We start from the raw sequence: 16,319 nt of genomic DNA, 5'->3' as shown, positions 1-16,319 counted from the left end.
CTTTAAACAGGTCCTCTGATCTTCTAAGTGTTGAAAAAGATTATTTTTGAAACTGATGTTTAAATAGAGAAAGTAAGATTTCAGAAGTTGCAGCTTCAAAGCCGGAATTCATGAAGCCGTATAGAAGTTTTAGAGCAGTTATCACTAATAAAATTAAAGTGTTTCTAACAGTTATAAGGGCATTCTTTTGTGAATAAAAGAATTTCTTACAGGGCTCCAACATATCTTGGACTAAAGAGAAAGGCCGAAACATTGAAAATGTAGATTTTGTTTTATAAGAATGAGAGCACGTGATAGATCTTACTTCACGGGGAACTTTTTAAATGTAATTTTCATTTTATATTGGCGTATAGTTGATTTACAATGTTGTGTTAGTTTCAGGTGTACAGCAAAGTGATCCAGTTATACATATACATGCATCTATTCTTTTTCAAATTCTTTTCCCACGTAGGTTATTACAGCATACGAGCAGAGTTCCCTGTGCTCTACAGCAGGTCCCCGGCCATCCCTGTCCACACTGGCTTTGAGCCCACCCTGAGATTTGAGGAGGGTTTTTCTCTCTTGATTCAGCTGCTCCTCCCCCCCCCCACCCCCCGGCGCATCTGCTCTGATTTGCCTTCTTCAGTGAAGTAAAATCACCAGATTCTGACTCCTTGATATGTTACAAAACAGCAGCAGGTGACCAACCTATAGAAATGGGCACCTCCCGCCCTACCCCACCCCCGTGCTCTGGCAGGAAGTTTCACACTCACTTGCCTGGCCTCGAAACAAGCTCTCCCTTTGTCAAATGAAGACCACCGACTCATCTGGAATTCCTCATCAGGACTGAAGCAGGCCTGCCTTTGGGGGCCCCAGCGGAAAAAACACCTAATCTGACTGATACGGATATTGCAGACTGGCCATCCACAACTTAGAAAACACAACCAACCTTTGGGGGCTGTCCCTATGCTTAGGGACACAGCAAGCACCAGTTTCAAGGAGCTTTGTCTAGAAGCCCTTTCTCATCAGAGCTGGCCGCAGCTGGAGAGCCAACTCTCAGGTCCTGTTGGGCTCAGCCTCCTTCACTGGGCGGCGAGTCTGGTTTTATTTTGGCCACGTCAAATTCTGGCTGGAATCCGTGCTAGTATTGCCAGCTCACTCGTTATGCCCATGAAATAATAATGCTAGGAATAATAGCAATGAATAATAACAACAACAGTAGACCTCATTTACTCAGCACTTAACAGGGGCCCAACGCTGGGCTAAATGTTTAAGCTAAATATTCTCATTTAATGCTCATAAACTCATAGGGGTAAATAAGCACCCTAAACCCATGCCAGCCAGGATGCTTTGTCTGCATCCCAAACCCACTGACGACTCTCTCTTCTGTGCACAGCCTAGGCCCTAAGAATCAGGCTGCATTTCAAATCCCCAGAGGGCTGAACCCGTACAGGCTGTCACACCCCTGGAGGTCGCGGTCCCTGGGGGCTGTCATTGTTGGTGAGGTCCTACCACAGATGGATGGCAAAGCCATGTGCCTGTCTCTTCACGTCAAAGGTTAAGGGATCCCTTTTCTCCACACCCTCTCCAGCATTTATTGTTTGTAGATTTTTTGATGATGGCCATTCTGACTGGTGTGAGATGATATCTCATTGTGGTTTTGATTTGCATTTCTCTAATGATTAATGATGTTGAGCATTCTTTCATGTGTCTGTTGGCAATCTGTATATCTTCTTTGGAGAAATGTCTATTTAGGTCTTCTGCCCGCTTTTGGATTGGGTTGTTTGTTTTTTTTGATATTGAGCTGCATGAGCTGCTTGTAAATTTTGGAGATTAATCCTTTGTCCGATTTGTTGATTCATTTGCAAATATTTTCTCCCATTCTGAGGGTTGTCTTTTCGTCTTGTTTATGGTTTCCTTTGCTGTGCAAAAGCTTTTAAGTTTCATTAGGCCCCATTTGTTTATTTTTGTTTTTATTTCCATTTCTCTAGGAGGTGGGTCAAAAAGGATCTTACTGTGATTTATGTCATAGAGTGTTCTGCCTATGTTTTCCTCTAAGAGTTTGACGGTGTCTGGCCTTACATTTAGGTCTTTAATCCATTTTGAGTTTATTTTTGTGTATGTTGTTAGGGAGTTGGAGAGGGTGTGGAGAAAAGGGAACCGTCTTGCACTGTTGGTGGGAATGTAAATTGATACAGCCACTGTGGAGAACAGTATGGAGGTTCCTTAAAAAACTAAAAATAGAACTACCATATGACCCAGCAATCCTACTACTGGGCATATACCCTGAGAAAACCATAATTCAAAAAGAGTCATGTACCACAATGTTCATTGCAGCTCTATTTACAATAGCCAGGACACAGAAGCAACCTAAGTGTCCATCAACAGGTGAATGGATAAAGACGATGTGATTGATATATATACATATAATACACACACACAAGAATATCAGCCATAAAAAAGAATGAAATAATGCTATTTGCAGCAACAGGGATGGAGGACCTAGAGATTATCATACTAAGTGAAGTCAGACAGAGAAAGACAAAAATCATATGATATTGCTTATATGTGGAATCTAAAATATGATACAAATCAACATGTCTATGTAAGAAAAACAGACTCACAGACATAGAGAACAGACTTGTGGTTGTCAAGGGGGTGAGGGTTGGTAGAGGGATGGAGTGCGAGGCTGTGGTTAGCAGATGTAAGCTTTTATATACGGAATGGAAAAACAACAAGGTCCTACTGTACAGCACAGGGAACTATATTCAATACCCTATGATAAACCATAATGGAAAAGAATATGAAAAAGAATATATATGTGTATAACTGAGTCACTTTGCTGGACAGCAGAAATTAAGACAACATTGTAAATCAACTCTACTTCAATAAAATTTAAAATAAATGAAAGCACCCTTTGGAGCCTGAGTGACTGAGTTGTGGTGAACATATCCTCATGTTAACCAGAATTAGCAGTAAGTTGTTCCAGGGCTGCAACGTTGATTGAGGTTTCAAAACCGAAACATTTCCCAAGGAACTCTGCAGATTATTATTAGTAGAGTCTTTAAATTCCTTCTTAGAAACTGGTAGTGAATGAATCCTAAATACCTTCTGGGTGTGTGTGTGTGTGTGTGTGTGTGCGTGTGTGTGTGTGGTCTTCCTTCTCTTCCCCGGCCCTCATGAAATCTCTTCCGCCTCTGGGTCCCCTTCCCTTCCACCACCCTCTTTCCCACCTTTCCTTACATCATATTATGGGAAACCTCAAACACATTCAAAAGTGGACCAGACAGTATCAGAACTCTCATGTTCCCATTGCCTGGGTTTAACAGTGTGTGAACACACAGCCCCTGGTGTTTTATCTGTTCTCCTTTCGACTCCCTGCCAAGCCATCGCTTTGAAGCAAATCCCAGATACTATATCATTTCATCCACAAATGTTTCAGGATGTATCTCTAAGGATTCTTTTAAAAAAACATAACCATCATACTATTATCACACTAGAGACAATGAGCAATTCCTTAAAATCATTACATTTCCCTTACTAAGAATTTTTTTTTTTAACAGATTGTTTAAAATGAAGACCCAACAAATAATGGATGTTTCCTAGGTCACTTTTAATTTACCCTCCCCGGGAACACGCCCACGCGTGCACACACACACACACACACACACACACACGCACCCCGTCCCCCGATGTCTCTGTTGCTTAGGACCTGGGTCGCTCTTCCTGCAGCCTCCTGGAGCTGGGCTTTGCTGCTCACACCTCGCACTCTCCTTGGACACCCCCTCTGCCCTGCAATTGTGTGCTCAGAGCCTGCGGTTACCTGCAGGGGCGCTGTCCTGGGGCACTGATTGTGGATTAGGGGCTGAGAAAGGGCACATCGTGAGTGCCCGCCTAGGGTGTTGGGGGCTTGCCCTGCAGGTGGGGTCCTTAGGGTGAGGTCCTTCTCTCCAGGTCCTGGGGGAATGTCCTCTGAGATCTGTGCCGCTGTGACCAAAGATCTTGGGCCTGGGGCAGCACCTCTGGCCCTGCAAGACAGGCTCCCGCAGGCCACGGGCCTCGGCAGTGGCATCTGAGGACGATTCCGGGGAGCTAGCCGCCAGGGCCTCCCTCCTTTGGGCCTGGCCTGGTTTTCTTCGATGGAGCCAATGCCCGGTTTTGAGACAGGCTGGGACCTGGGACCTGGGCCCCTTTGCTGCAGGGCTTGCACCTGGACAAACATCTCCTCCAGCAACAAGATACAAAGAAACCGTAAAGGACTAAAAATAGCTGCGTGCATGCACAGTGGGGGCAAATTATGGACAAGAAGATACAAAAAGACCAAAAACCCAACTGCCACTTCTGAAGAGCCGGGAGCAAAAGCAGGGCACTGCGCATGCCCCCTGCACACAGCACCGCCTAAGGGGCGGGCAGACCACCTAAGCCACCCCTCCGACCTGACCCCTGGACGCACCCCTACCCTCACCAGCTCGCCCCCCACTCAGGGGGCAAGTGAGCAAGGGAACCTGCTACTTGTTCTCGCTCCCCTCTGCTGCAGCAGGGGCCCCAATAAAGCCTTGCCTGGATTTCTTGTCTGGCCTCTTGTCAATTTCTATTGATTGAGGAGGCCAAGATCACCTGTCGGTAACAGTTGACATTTTTGTGAATTTTATCTTTTTTTCCCTCTCCTCCTTTCTTTCCCACCTCCGGGTGGGCCAAGGAGCCAGCTGTTCTTCTATCTGCCCTTTCCGCCTGCATTGCTTTTATGAGAGTCTCCACCCACAGACAGACCCCAGGAGTGTAAAGGGATTTAGACATTTCAAGGTCATCATCATACTGCAGAATCCCAGTTTGGAAATTCATAAATCTACACCCACCCCTCCCTGCTGAACTACCTAATCAGCTCCTGAAATTTTGCTACTAAGGGAAAAGTCATTCATGAGAAATTTTTTCTCATCAATTTTAGTGGGGAAAAAAAAAATCATGATGTATTTTCTCCTAATCCGAGATACTTCAACCGTTTTCACAGGTAGAAAAACTCTGTCAATTGTACAATGAAAATAAGTACATACAAGTAATAAACAACACATGAAGGTATATAAATCTAGTTTGGACATAGAATGTAAGGTAACAAAGGTCTTTTCTGAACTCACCAAAGGAGCAAGAGGGGTTGAGGGAAGAAGGCTGGGAGGGAATCATGCCTTGTAAGTTCGTCATTCTTGCTTCATGTTTTGTTCACTAAGTTTTCAACCTTTGGGCTCGCAATTACTTTGCTCTCAAGGTGCCCTTCAAGGAATATACAGATAAACATCATTAGGGAGAAACAAAGGCTGAGCACACGGGTTCTTGGAGATGTGGGAATCGCGCAGTGGTAACAAGAGCCGAGAGTCATAGGACGTGTTGCTCTGCATCTTCCTGCCCGGGTTTACTCGCCCGGTAAACGGGGTTCGTGCAAACGTGGTGAACAATTCAAAGCTGTGCCATACGGTCTTCTTTGACGAGACACTGTCATGTTGGTTAAACGGCTGATGTGTTTTTGCCTGCCTGGAGGTCAAAATATCACCGATTTCAACATATTTATTTAGGGTGCTGTTGGATAAAAGTTATTGCGCTGGAAAAAACAACAACAATGACAACAAGCTATCGTCCAAAATGTGGTTTGAGAGCCACTGAGTTGCAAAGTTAATTCAACCATCATGACGGAGGAAAGGCGGTGGTTACCTGGAGCTCTCTCCTGGATTTCCTTCTGCAGCCGATGCTAGTTTCCTCCCAGGCACGCGGAGTAGGATGAAGGTTAGCTTCTCAGAAAGCCAAGAGAGACAGCCCGCTGATGCTCTAAAAAAGTCTTACCAACACAGTACTCACCTGCCCCTCAGGGGATCAGAGTTAAAAAGTGCTTTGAATTATTAATACTCTCAATAACGTGGACGAATCTCGCAAAACGTGCTGAGTGAGAGAAGCCAGACACAGCAGATGACACACTCCGATCGTAGGGAATTGACAGCAGGCGAACCGCAGAGATAGAAATCAGAATGTGTTCCCTGGGGGTCGGGAGAGGAACTGACAGGAAAGAGGCTTAAAGGAATGTTCTGGGATCAAGGAAATGTTTTACATCTTGTTTTGGGTGGTGGTTATACAGATGGATGCAATTGTCAAAATTCATCAAAATCAACGTCCACGATCTGTGTGTGCATTTTTATGGTAGGTTTAAAAAGTTTGAAATACTGTAAATGAAAAAAAAAAAGAATTCAAGAGTACTTTACATTAAATTGTTATTAAATACATCTTTGAATCAACTTTATAGGCTTTGGGGTTGGAAGGCCTGGGTTTGAATTCCAGTTCCACAACTCCCAGCTGTAGGATGCTGGGCAAGTTAATGAAACTTTTTGAGCCTCATTTTTGTCACCTATAAACCAGGGGCGAAAACAGCCCTCAGCTCCTAAAGGTTTGTGAACACTGGATAGACTAAAGCCCGCAAAGCTCTCAGTCACTGATGAACAAGTATTACGTTCCTCTGCTTCCCTGGGCGTTCTAAGGACCATCATGGCAGCCCTCTACCCAGTTCACGTTGTCACCAGGCACACTGTTCCGGGATTTCACCTGCAGCCAGTCCTGTCATCCTCCAGAGGCTCTCCTGGGCCCCTGTGGTCCCCTGTGGTCCCCTGCATCTCAGCATCTCTGAGCTCAGGCCCTGCCATCTCTGGACTGACGTCTCTGGTGGTTTCCAGCGGGTTCCACCGCCTGCAGGTCATGTTGCCTACGCTCCAACCATCTCCCAGCCTGTTGTGGACAGAACCCTCCTGCTGGTTCCCCATTCCTGTGAACCTGGGATTCTTGGGGTTCTGGCTCCAGCTGGCCTCACCCAGCCCTGCATCTTTGTTCATAGCTGTCTCTCTCCATGGAATAGACTCTTTTCCATTCCTTCCACGTCTCAAGGGCCAGGAAGCCTTCCCTGACCCTCTAGCCGGCAGCAACTCCTCCCTTGTCTGAGCACTCTGGGTTTTTATTTAATTCAAGTTAACTTTGCTCAGCATTGTCATTTGGTGGTTGCTCTATATATACACACTCTACACAGGTGTATAAAGTAAATGCTCCGAGAAGGAAAGGGGTTCAAGTGCTCCTGTATTGCCCTGTCATCCACCTAGGAAGTCCTCAACAAATATTTGGGGAAGGTCTCTTTCTGCTTTTCAAATTTCAAAGCCCTTCCATGTAGACAATCTCCGTGGATCCTCACAGCAACAGCCTGAGGCCTAAAGGCACCTCATCTGCTCATGACAGATGTGGAAACTGAGGCAGAGAGAGAGAGAGAGAGATGGCTGTACAGTCCCAGCCAGTGTGGGCCCCGGCCCAGCTTCTGCCTTCTACCTTCTCTCCATCACCTGGCACAGGGGAGCCTCCAGGCCCTGCCCTGGAGGTCGACGGAATCTCAGAGTGGGGAAGGGAGTACTGGTGTTCATGGCATCTAAAATGACCTCTGGGAAAAAGAGGTTACCGAACCTCACGTCCACTGATGATTGTGGTTTGCCTGCTAAAACGCTTAAAAAAATTTTTTTTTTATTGGAGTAGAGTTGATTCACAATGTTGTGTTAGTCTCAGGTGTACAGCAAAGAAAGTTGGTGGGCTTTGTTTTTTTTTTCTTTTGCTGCACAGCTTGCAGGATCTTAGTTCCCTGATCAGGCGTTGAACCTGGGCCCTGGTGGTGAAATCGCAGGAATCCTAACCACTGTACCGCCAGGAAATGCCCCAAATAGTTAATAGTTCTTGATGTGAGGTCCTGGTAGAGTTAGCAGGGAGGCAAGAGAAGATTCTTTTTTTTTCTTCCTTCCTTCCCTCCTCTCTCCCTCCCTTCTTTCCCTCCCTCCCTCCCTCCCTTCTTTCCTTCCTTCCTTTCAACAGTGCCATCTTTATTTTTAGAGGCTTATTCTCTTCATTTGCTGAGCTACAATCAAGCTACATTTGTGGAGTCCAGATACATTACCAAGGTCCTTGAAATTGTGCATTCATCATTTTCAAGAATATGTGTGCAGTAATAAGAGTCACACTATTTTATTACGTTTTTGACAAAAAATTAACATGTATAAAATATTTTCTTTAAAACTAATAATTTTTGCAAAAGTATAAAGATCTGATGTACATTCTATTATTCAAAAAAATTTTAAATTGTAGTTGATTTACAATGTTGTGTTAGTTTCAGGAGTACAGCAAAGTGATTCAGTTATACATACATATGTATATATATATATATCTATTCTTTTTCAAATTCTTTTCCCTTATAGGTTATTACAAAATGTTGAGTAGACTTCCCTGTGCTATGCAGTAGATCCTTGTTGGTTATCTATTTTATATACAGTTGTGTGTATCTGTTAATCCCAAACTCCTAACTTATCCCTCCCCCCTTCCCCTTTGGTAACCATAAACTTGTTTTCTATGTCTGTGGGTCTATTTCCGTTTTGTATGTAAGTTCATTTGTAAGAGATGATCATAGTAAGTGAAGTGAGCCAGACGGAGAAAGACAAATATCATATAATAACGCTTATATGTGGAATCTAAAAAAAAAAAAGAGGTACAAGAGAAGATTCTGAAGCACCACAGTTCAGGTCTCCCTCACCAGCTACCAGGAAGGAGAGCCCGAGAACGCTTCTTCAGTGGCGAGGAGTCCTCCTGGAGGTGCCCCGGCCGGAGAGCAAACGAACCCAGGCGGCAAGCATCACTCGTCAGACCCGTGAGCCAGCTGCTTCCTCTGGTCCTGGACACAGATGCCCTGCCTGGGGCCACGCTGCCGAAGGCTGGCAGCGGGCCCAGCCGTCCGGGGACGCCCCGCACCCGTAGACACGGCCCTGCTTCCCTGAGTTATCCTGACCTCACACCCTCCTGCTCCGTCCCCTGGGCTCTTCTCCTGGGGCTGCCCTAACACAGCACGGTGGCTTAAACAGAAGTGCACTGCCTCACACGTTCTGGAGGGGAGGTGTTGGCAGGGCCGGGGTCCCTCGGAAGGCGGTGAGAAAGGATGCGCCCCAGGCCTGGCTCCCAGCCGCTCCTAGGTCCCTTGCTCCAGTCTTCACACGGGGCTCTCCCTGTGTGGGTCTGTGCCCACATTTCCCCTTTTTCTGGGGATACCAGTCACACTGGAGTGAGTAGGGACCCACCCCGCTCCAGCATGACCTTATTTTATGAAATCCCATCTGCAAGACCCCACTTCCAAATGAGGTCCCATCGGGGTTAGGACTTTAACACACGAATTTTGGGAGGACACAATTCAGCCGCTAGTGTTCCTCAAATTCCAGTCGTTTATTAAACCACCTCTGTGACGGCTCTCCTGAATAATACGCCACATATACTATTATTTATTTGCTATTAGCTCTCTTTTTTTTTTTTTACCAAGATCATAATACCTTATACCATAAACGGAAAGCCAGCATTACATGGCATGAGAATGATAATGGTAAACAGAATACATAAAATACACAAACATAAACACAAATAACATAATAAAACGAAACACATAACTTTTACAATAAGCGTTTGTCGATGAACTACCCCAAATCATTTTCCTGTCTAGCCCCTCTGGCTGTAAACACCCTTTGGAAAACACATCGTCTAATCTTGGCGGGGGCTGGCAGGCATTTCAAGAAATAACCCCAAAAGCCAAGAAGGAAGGTACCCTCCTCGTAAGCATTTCAGGCACTGGGAGGGCGAGGGCAGAGGCTGTATCTGCCGGGGCAGGCAGGGGAATGTGAGTCTAATTAACTCTGTGCCCACATAGGACCACAGATCACAGCATCCGAGCAACATTACAAGTCACGTTTTTTGTTTTTTGTTTTTTCCAGGTCTATAGATGTTTTTTTTTTTAAAACATCTTTATTGAAGTATAATTGTTTTACAATGGTGTGTTAGTTTCTGCTTTATAACAAAGTGAATCAGTTATACATATACATATGTTCCCATATCTCTTCCCTCTTGCACCTCCCTCCCTCCCACCCTCCCTATCCCACCCCTCTAGGTGGACACAAAGCACCGAGCTGATCTCCCTGTGCTATGCGGCTGCTTCCCACTAGCTATCTATTTTACATTTGGCGTTTTATAGAAGAGAAAAATGAGCTGCAGAAAGGTGAAGGCCAGTCAGTGCCAGGGCCAAGGCTGGAATCTGACCCTCTCACCTGACTTCAGTTAACCCCTCGGTGGCCTGGAGCCTCCAGGGCCCGAGCCAGGACCCACCTCTTGGCATCCTACAGTCGGTCAGAAATGAGGTTTGCAAAAAAAAAAAAACCCCCAAACAAACAAACAAACAAAAAACCCCAAACCACCTGAAACTAACACAACATGGTAAATCAACTATACTCCAATGTTAAATAAAAATTAACCACAAAAAAATGAGGTTTGCACGGCATCTGGGCTCCGTCTTGTGGGTGAAGAGGATGTACCAGGTGTTTCCATGCATCTTTATGAGCTCATTTGGGTTTATTTATCGAAAGACAACGTGTACTTTGGGTGAAGATGGTTAGCCTAACTCCCCCCGCACCCCGCCCCCCTGCAACTGTTCGCTGGAGAGAGAATTTTGTGTTGTTTGGTTGGCAGCTTTTATTTTTTGAAAATATAGTAATTGCATATGGTTAAGATTCACACAGGGCTATAGGTGGATGGTAAGAAGTTTTCTTCCCAGTTCTAACTTATAATACCCAGATCCCCTCCCTGGAAAGCAGCCGCTGTTACAGTTTCTCGTGAGTCCTGCTAGAGATAGGAAGGTGGGGTGGTCGCTTAAACAGAAGCACCTGTGAAATATCTGACATAAATCTCACCAGGATTAATAACTTTGGGAAAAATCCCTCAATCTCCACTGATCCAGTGTTTCTACCCTGCCCTCTATTTAACTCATTTTCTTTTCTCTTCCTCTTTAATTTTTTACATCAAAAAAAATTTTTTTTTATTGGAGTATAGTTGATTTACAATGTTGTGTTAGTTTCAGGTGTACTTTTCTCTTCCTCTTTTAATTCAATTTTAACCCTTTCCTATTTCTGGGTTAAGAACGCAGGAGAGGAACAAGGCGGGTGTTTTTATTTCCAGCACGTAGACAGGCACACGTGGGGAGGGAGGCTACGTGACCTGCCCAGGTCCCAGCTCACCTGGTTCCAAGCCCACGCTCTCTGCCTGTGCTTCCTTCTGGAGCGGAGTGCGGCAGGGCAGTTACGCGACTGTTTCCCTTCAGGGGACAAATGCACATGGTGTCAGGCCGATTTGGTCCCCGGCAGGATGCACTTTGTCTTTTATCTCTGTCGTTCTCCTGCAGCTGGACATGGTTTACGGATGCCACACAGGCACACTGAGTGCATGAGTTCAACTTTAAAAAATACAGTTTGCTATGCTGTGGGATATCCAGGTAACCATTTTCTGAGGGAAGCTGGAAATTGAGAGCTGATGTTTGTGAGAGATGCCAGGTGAGTGACGTCGAGGTCATCAGAAAGCAGACGAGATGAGATTGTCACATGAGAGAGAAGGTGAGAAAACTGGAGCTCGGAGACATTCAGAGGGTGAAAGGCTGCCTTTGGGGTGGGGGTCAAACCTGAGCTGAGAGGGAAGGGAAGTTCTGGAAGGAGGGTTAGAGCATGGAAGGCTCTGGAGGCCTGAAGATGGGCTGCTAGGAGATGCTGTTGGCTTTGATGATTAGTGAGCGGGTTTGAGTGAGCGGATTCAGGAAGGTGGCAGAAAGGAAGCCAGATTGTGTGTGTGTGCACGCGTGTGTGTGAGAGGGGTCCACCTACTGTTCCTGCACCCCCCATCTTGGTTTGGGTCTGCTGCAGCTTTATGAGGTTGGGTTGGCCAGGTCTTTACTCCGAAGGCTGGCATTTCTCCCAAGAGCACCAGTGCCACCTAATGAGGGCAACTCGAGTGAATCCACAGCAAAGAAAAAGGAAAGTAATATTTAATTTCATCCAGCCTGACACACCACCGGACACAAGGAATGTGCCTGCAATTCTGAATCGTAAATGTATCAGTGCGTTATTTCATGGAATAGAGACGTGTTCTGGCCAAATTGGCTGTGAAGTGAATAAACATTATTTTTCTATTGAATTCAGCTATTAAATGACTAGAAATCTTCCCATGGGGATTGAAAAAAGAAAGAAAGAAAGAAAGAAAGAAAAAAGCAGAAACCTGCTGCCAGAAGGAAGAAAAGAAGGGCTGCGGAGCTGGCAGTAGCTGGTTCTGTGGCTGAGTGGGTGGCCAGTTCTGTGGCTGGCTGATTTGGCGGCTGGCTTAGTGGCCGGTTCCGTGGCTGGCTGGGTGGCCGGTTCCGTGGCTGGCTGGCTGGTTTGGTGGCTAGTTCTCTGGCTGTCTGGGTGGCTAGATTGGTGGGTGGTTCTGTGGCTGGTTCCGTGGCTGGCTGGCTGGTTTGGTGGCTGGTTCTGTGGCTGGCTGGGTGGCTAGATTGGTGGCTGGTTCTGTGGCTAGCTGGGTGGCTAGATTGGTGGGTGGTTCTGTGGCTGGTTCTGTGGCTGGCTGGGTGGCTGGTTCTGTGGCTGGCTGGGTGGTTTGATGGCTGGTTCGGTGGCTGGCTGGGTGGCTTGCTGGGTGGCTGGTTCTGTGCTCTCCAGACTGACTGTGAGGATCTCTCTCACTTCCTCCTGCTTTGTTCTCCTCGTTTTCCTTTTGAGGGGCTCTCGGACCCGGTGGAGCTACATACAATATTTTGCTTTATCTGAGGTCCCCTGAACACAAGGCTCAAGGATTCTGGTTGTATAAACCCAATAATTTCTTCCTTCTCTAACTGGTAAATCCACAACGATGTGTATCACGTGTCCTCAGGCTGGGAGGTGCTGCTTCTGCGCCTGGTTTTCACAGACACACAGATGTGGGTTTGAGACCTAGCTCTGCCACTTAGTAGTTACAGGAGTTTGGATCAACTTTTTAAAAATTTAATTAATTAATGAATTTTTGGCTGCATTGGGTCTTCATTGCTGAGCGTGGGTTTTCTCTACTTGTGGTGAGTGGGGGCTACTCTTCATTGTGGTGCACGGGCTTCTCACTGCAGTGGCTTCTCTTGTGGCGGAGCACAGGCTCTAGGTGTGCGGGCTTCAGTAGTTGTGGCACGCGGGCTTCGGTAGTTGTGGCTCGCGGGCTGTAGAGCACAGGCTCAGTAGTTGTGGCTCACGGGCTTAGTTGCTCTGCGGCATGTGGGATCTTCCCGGACCAGGGCTCGAACCTGTGTCCCCAGCATTGGCAGGCGGGTTCTTAACCACTGCGCCACCAGGGAAGTCCAGGACTTTGGATCTATTAAAATCCCTGGTCAGTTTCCACATCTGCATGATGAGGATAATATACGTCTTGGGGGATAATAACAAACATTAAATGAGATTATACGTACACATACATATACTTACGCAGTGTGTTCCATGCCCTGTGCTGAAGGAGGGGGTCGTCATTGTGGTGATGATGATGCTACAGAATCTTGTACCTGGAGATCACTCTTTTTATTCATCAAACACAAAATTAAAATGAGCTGATGAAGGAGAAACAGAAGCCCTAAATGTTCTGCTACAGAAATCTACTTTTGTTGCCCAAAGGCACATAATTTTCACAGCTTTCTAGAATCTCAAGCCTTTCACACCAGTACTTCTAAAACAATTTCACCTCCAGTCGGAAGACCAGGATTTAAAAAAATCTACAGATAAGAAATGCTACCACACGCTTGAGAACCCTCACCTTCAGCAAGTGGGCTCTGCAGTTGTCTGAATTCTCTGGTCAGGCTCCCTAGATGCTCAGGACTGGCGCTATATTCAACAGTAGCCATAACAAGGGATGACGTAATGCCATTTGCAGCAACGCAGCTGGACCTAGAGATTGTCATACTAAGTGAGGTAAGTCAGACAAATACCATATGATATCGCTTATATGTGGAGTCTAAAAAAATGGTACCAATGAACTTATTTACAAAACAGAAATAGTCTCGTAGATGTAGAAAACAAACCTACATCTGTTTGTAGGGGGGAGGGGCAGGGAGGGATAAACTGGGAGATTGGGATTGACATATACACACTACTATATATAAAATAACTAATAAGGACCTACGGTATAGCACAGGGAACTCTACTCAATATTGTGTAACAACCTATATGGGAAAAGAATCTAAAAAAGGTAGATATATGTATATGTATAACGGATTCACTTTGCTGTACACCTGAAACTAACATAACATCGTGAATCAACTATATTCCAAAAAAAAAAAAAACACCAAATAGTAGATAGGGCAATGAATTAGCCTCCCTGCACTGAAAGGGCAGCAGGCCAGGGCCTGCACAGCTGGTTGTCTGGCGGCCTGAATCAGGCCTGAGTGTGCACTGAATCCCCTGGTCAGGTGAGGGCACGGATTTTGCTCTGCAGACGGGGGAAGCCACGGGCTGTGCTGTGTAAGGGCCCGTCTACACAGGGCGGGTGAACGGGCTCTGCAGCTTTCCACGTGCCCTGGTTAGGCGCCCTGGTCGGACAGGCTGAAGGCTGTATTCAGCGATACACAGGGCTACACATTAGATTCTCTGCCTGGGTGCAGTGAGAGCCGCAGCTCTAGAACTGATAAAGCTCTTTGTTTGGTGTCTTCACTCCAGCCGCCCCCGCCCCAAGTCCCCTGGCTGAACAGGACCACTGGCTTTGCTCTGCAAACCATTGGCTCTGTCTGCCCTTCTCTCGGCTTGAGCGGCACTGGGCCTCATGGCTTTCAGGGGTTTTTGTGGGCCCTACTGGTTAGATGGGGCCGGAAGACACTTTCCACAGTGGGTGTGGCTATGTCTCAGCTCCTTTGCCTGAGCAGGAGGGGGCGGGGCCTCCCCAGGCTACTTGTCAATTTCCACAACAGGCTTTCTAGCGGGGAGGGGTCAGGAGCTGCCCTCCTCCCTGGCTGTGAATGGATCCCCCCTGCCTGAGTGTAGCAGGCCCGGTACTGGCTTTGCCCTGGGGGAGCTCCGTTCTGCCTGCCTGCCTCTTGGCCCGAGCACCACTGGCTTCTCTTACCTTCTTGGTCTCTGAGCTGCAGGAGTGCTTCAACCTCACCCCAAGTTCTGGGATTCTCTCAGTGCTGTCTTGTTCTTGAAGAGTTGTGAGATGTTCTTCTTGTGAGGGGGAGGGAAGCCGGGAACGACCTATGTCACCATCTTGGTGACGTGACTCCTGCTTTGATTTTTAAATCCTAGTACTCGGGAGCTGTTTGCTGAGGAACGTACAGTCAGCTGTCCGTCTAAAGGATGCAGACTGACACTGTCAAAGTTCATGGCGGGGCATCTTCATTTACAGGTTTGTCAGTAGTTCCAAGCTGGAGGCTGAACAGGCCTTGAAGAATGTTGTCATCTTACTTCCAGGCAACCTCAGCAGAGGCAGGCTGGAGCAGGCGAGCGTGGCCCCTCTGCCACTGTACTGTCCTTGAGCTATAGATTAAGCAGGAGAATCTCGCTTGGTGTTTCTCAATGTGTCCAGGAGCACCAGTTGTCAAGCACCTGTTACTTTTCTGCTGGATAGCTTGACAGAATTTCTCAGAAAGTTCCTAAAATTTCCTATCAACCAGGATGTGACTGTCACCCTGAACTCTGACCTCCCATCTAATTGAGAGGGGTGAGTGGGAGGAGGGGATGATAGAGCAGGGTTCAGGGGTCACATCAGCTCCAAAAGATACCAAGGTTATTGGGTAAGGTTTTTCTTAAAACTGAAAACCCTGACACTGGGAATTCTGGAGCAGTTGGGGTTACCCCCACTTGGACTATGCGGACATATAAGCAGGTAATAAGACAGACAGGTGCAGCCAGAGCAAGACAAACATCATATGATATCATTTATATGTGGAATCTAAAAAGATCATACAAATGAACTTATCTACAAAACAGAAATAGAGTCACAGCCGTAGAAAACAAATTTATGGTTACCAGGGGGAAAAGGCGGGGAGGGATAAATTGGGAGAATGGGATTGACATATACACACTACTATATATAAAACAGATAACTAACAAGGACCTAGTGTATCGCACAGGGAACTCTACTCCATACCCCGTAATGCCCTACATGGGAAAAGAATCTAAAAAAGAGTGGATATATGTATAACTGATTCACTTCGCTTGTACAGCTGAAACTAACACAACATGGTAAATCAACTATACTCCAATGAAAATTTCAAAAAAAAGAAAAAAAGGCAGGTGATCACATTATCTCCTCCATTTTCCTGTGTGGGTCCCATACATGAGAGATTTTTAAAATTCAGGAATTTCCCTTAAAAAACATCCTCTAGAAAGGCATATTATGCTTCAGACCACTCCTTGGTAGTAAGACTCCTCATAGAAAGGCATACATATCTGAAGTCACGTTTGAAGATGCAAAGAAAGGCTGCAGTT

The 16,319-nt window shown here is 46.3% G+C and overlaps 1 protein-coding gene across 1 annotated transcript in view; it reads right to left on the bottom strand.

Moving 5' to 3' along the window:
* Positions 1 to 16,036, bottom strand: part of LOC309629104 (uncharacterized protein) — a 30,934-nt gene extending 14,898 nt beyond the window's left edge. Inside the window, exons 1-2 of the mRNA XM_082392840.1 lie at positions 14,956 to 16,036; positions 5,112 to 6,182 (exon numbers count right to left, since the gene is read on the bottom strand). Coding sequence (XP_082248966.1) covers positions 5,112 to 5,175 — 64 coding nt within the window. The 5' untranslated portion in view covers positions 5,176 to 6,182; positions 14,956 to 16,036. The remainder of the gene's footprint in view (positions 1 to 5,111; positions 6,183 to 14,955) is intronic.
* Positions 16,037 to 16,319: the final 283 nt, after the last annotated feature.

Source organism: Balaenoptera borealis, assembly GCF_965194805.1.
Source record: "Balaenoptera borealis genome assembly, chromosome: 5".
Taxonomy (NCBI): domain Eukaryota; kingdom Metazoa; phylum Chordata; class Mammalia; order Artiodactyla; family Balaenopteridae; genus Balaenoptera; species Balaenoptera borealis.
The sequence above is the reverse complement of the archived record's forward strand: the minus strand, read 5'-3'. Positions and strand labels throughout refer to the sequence as shown.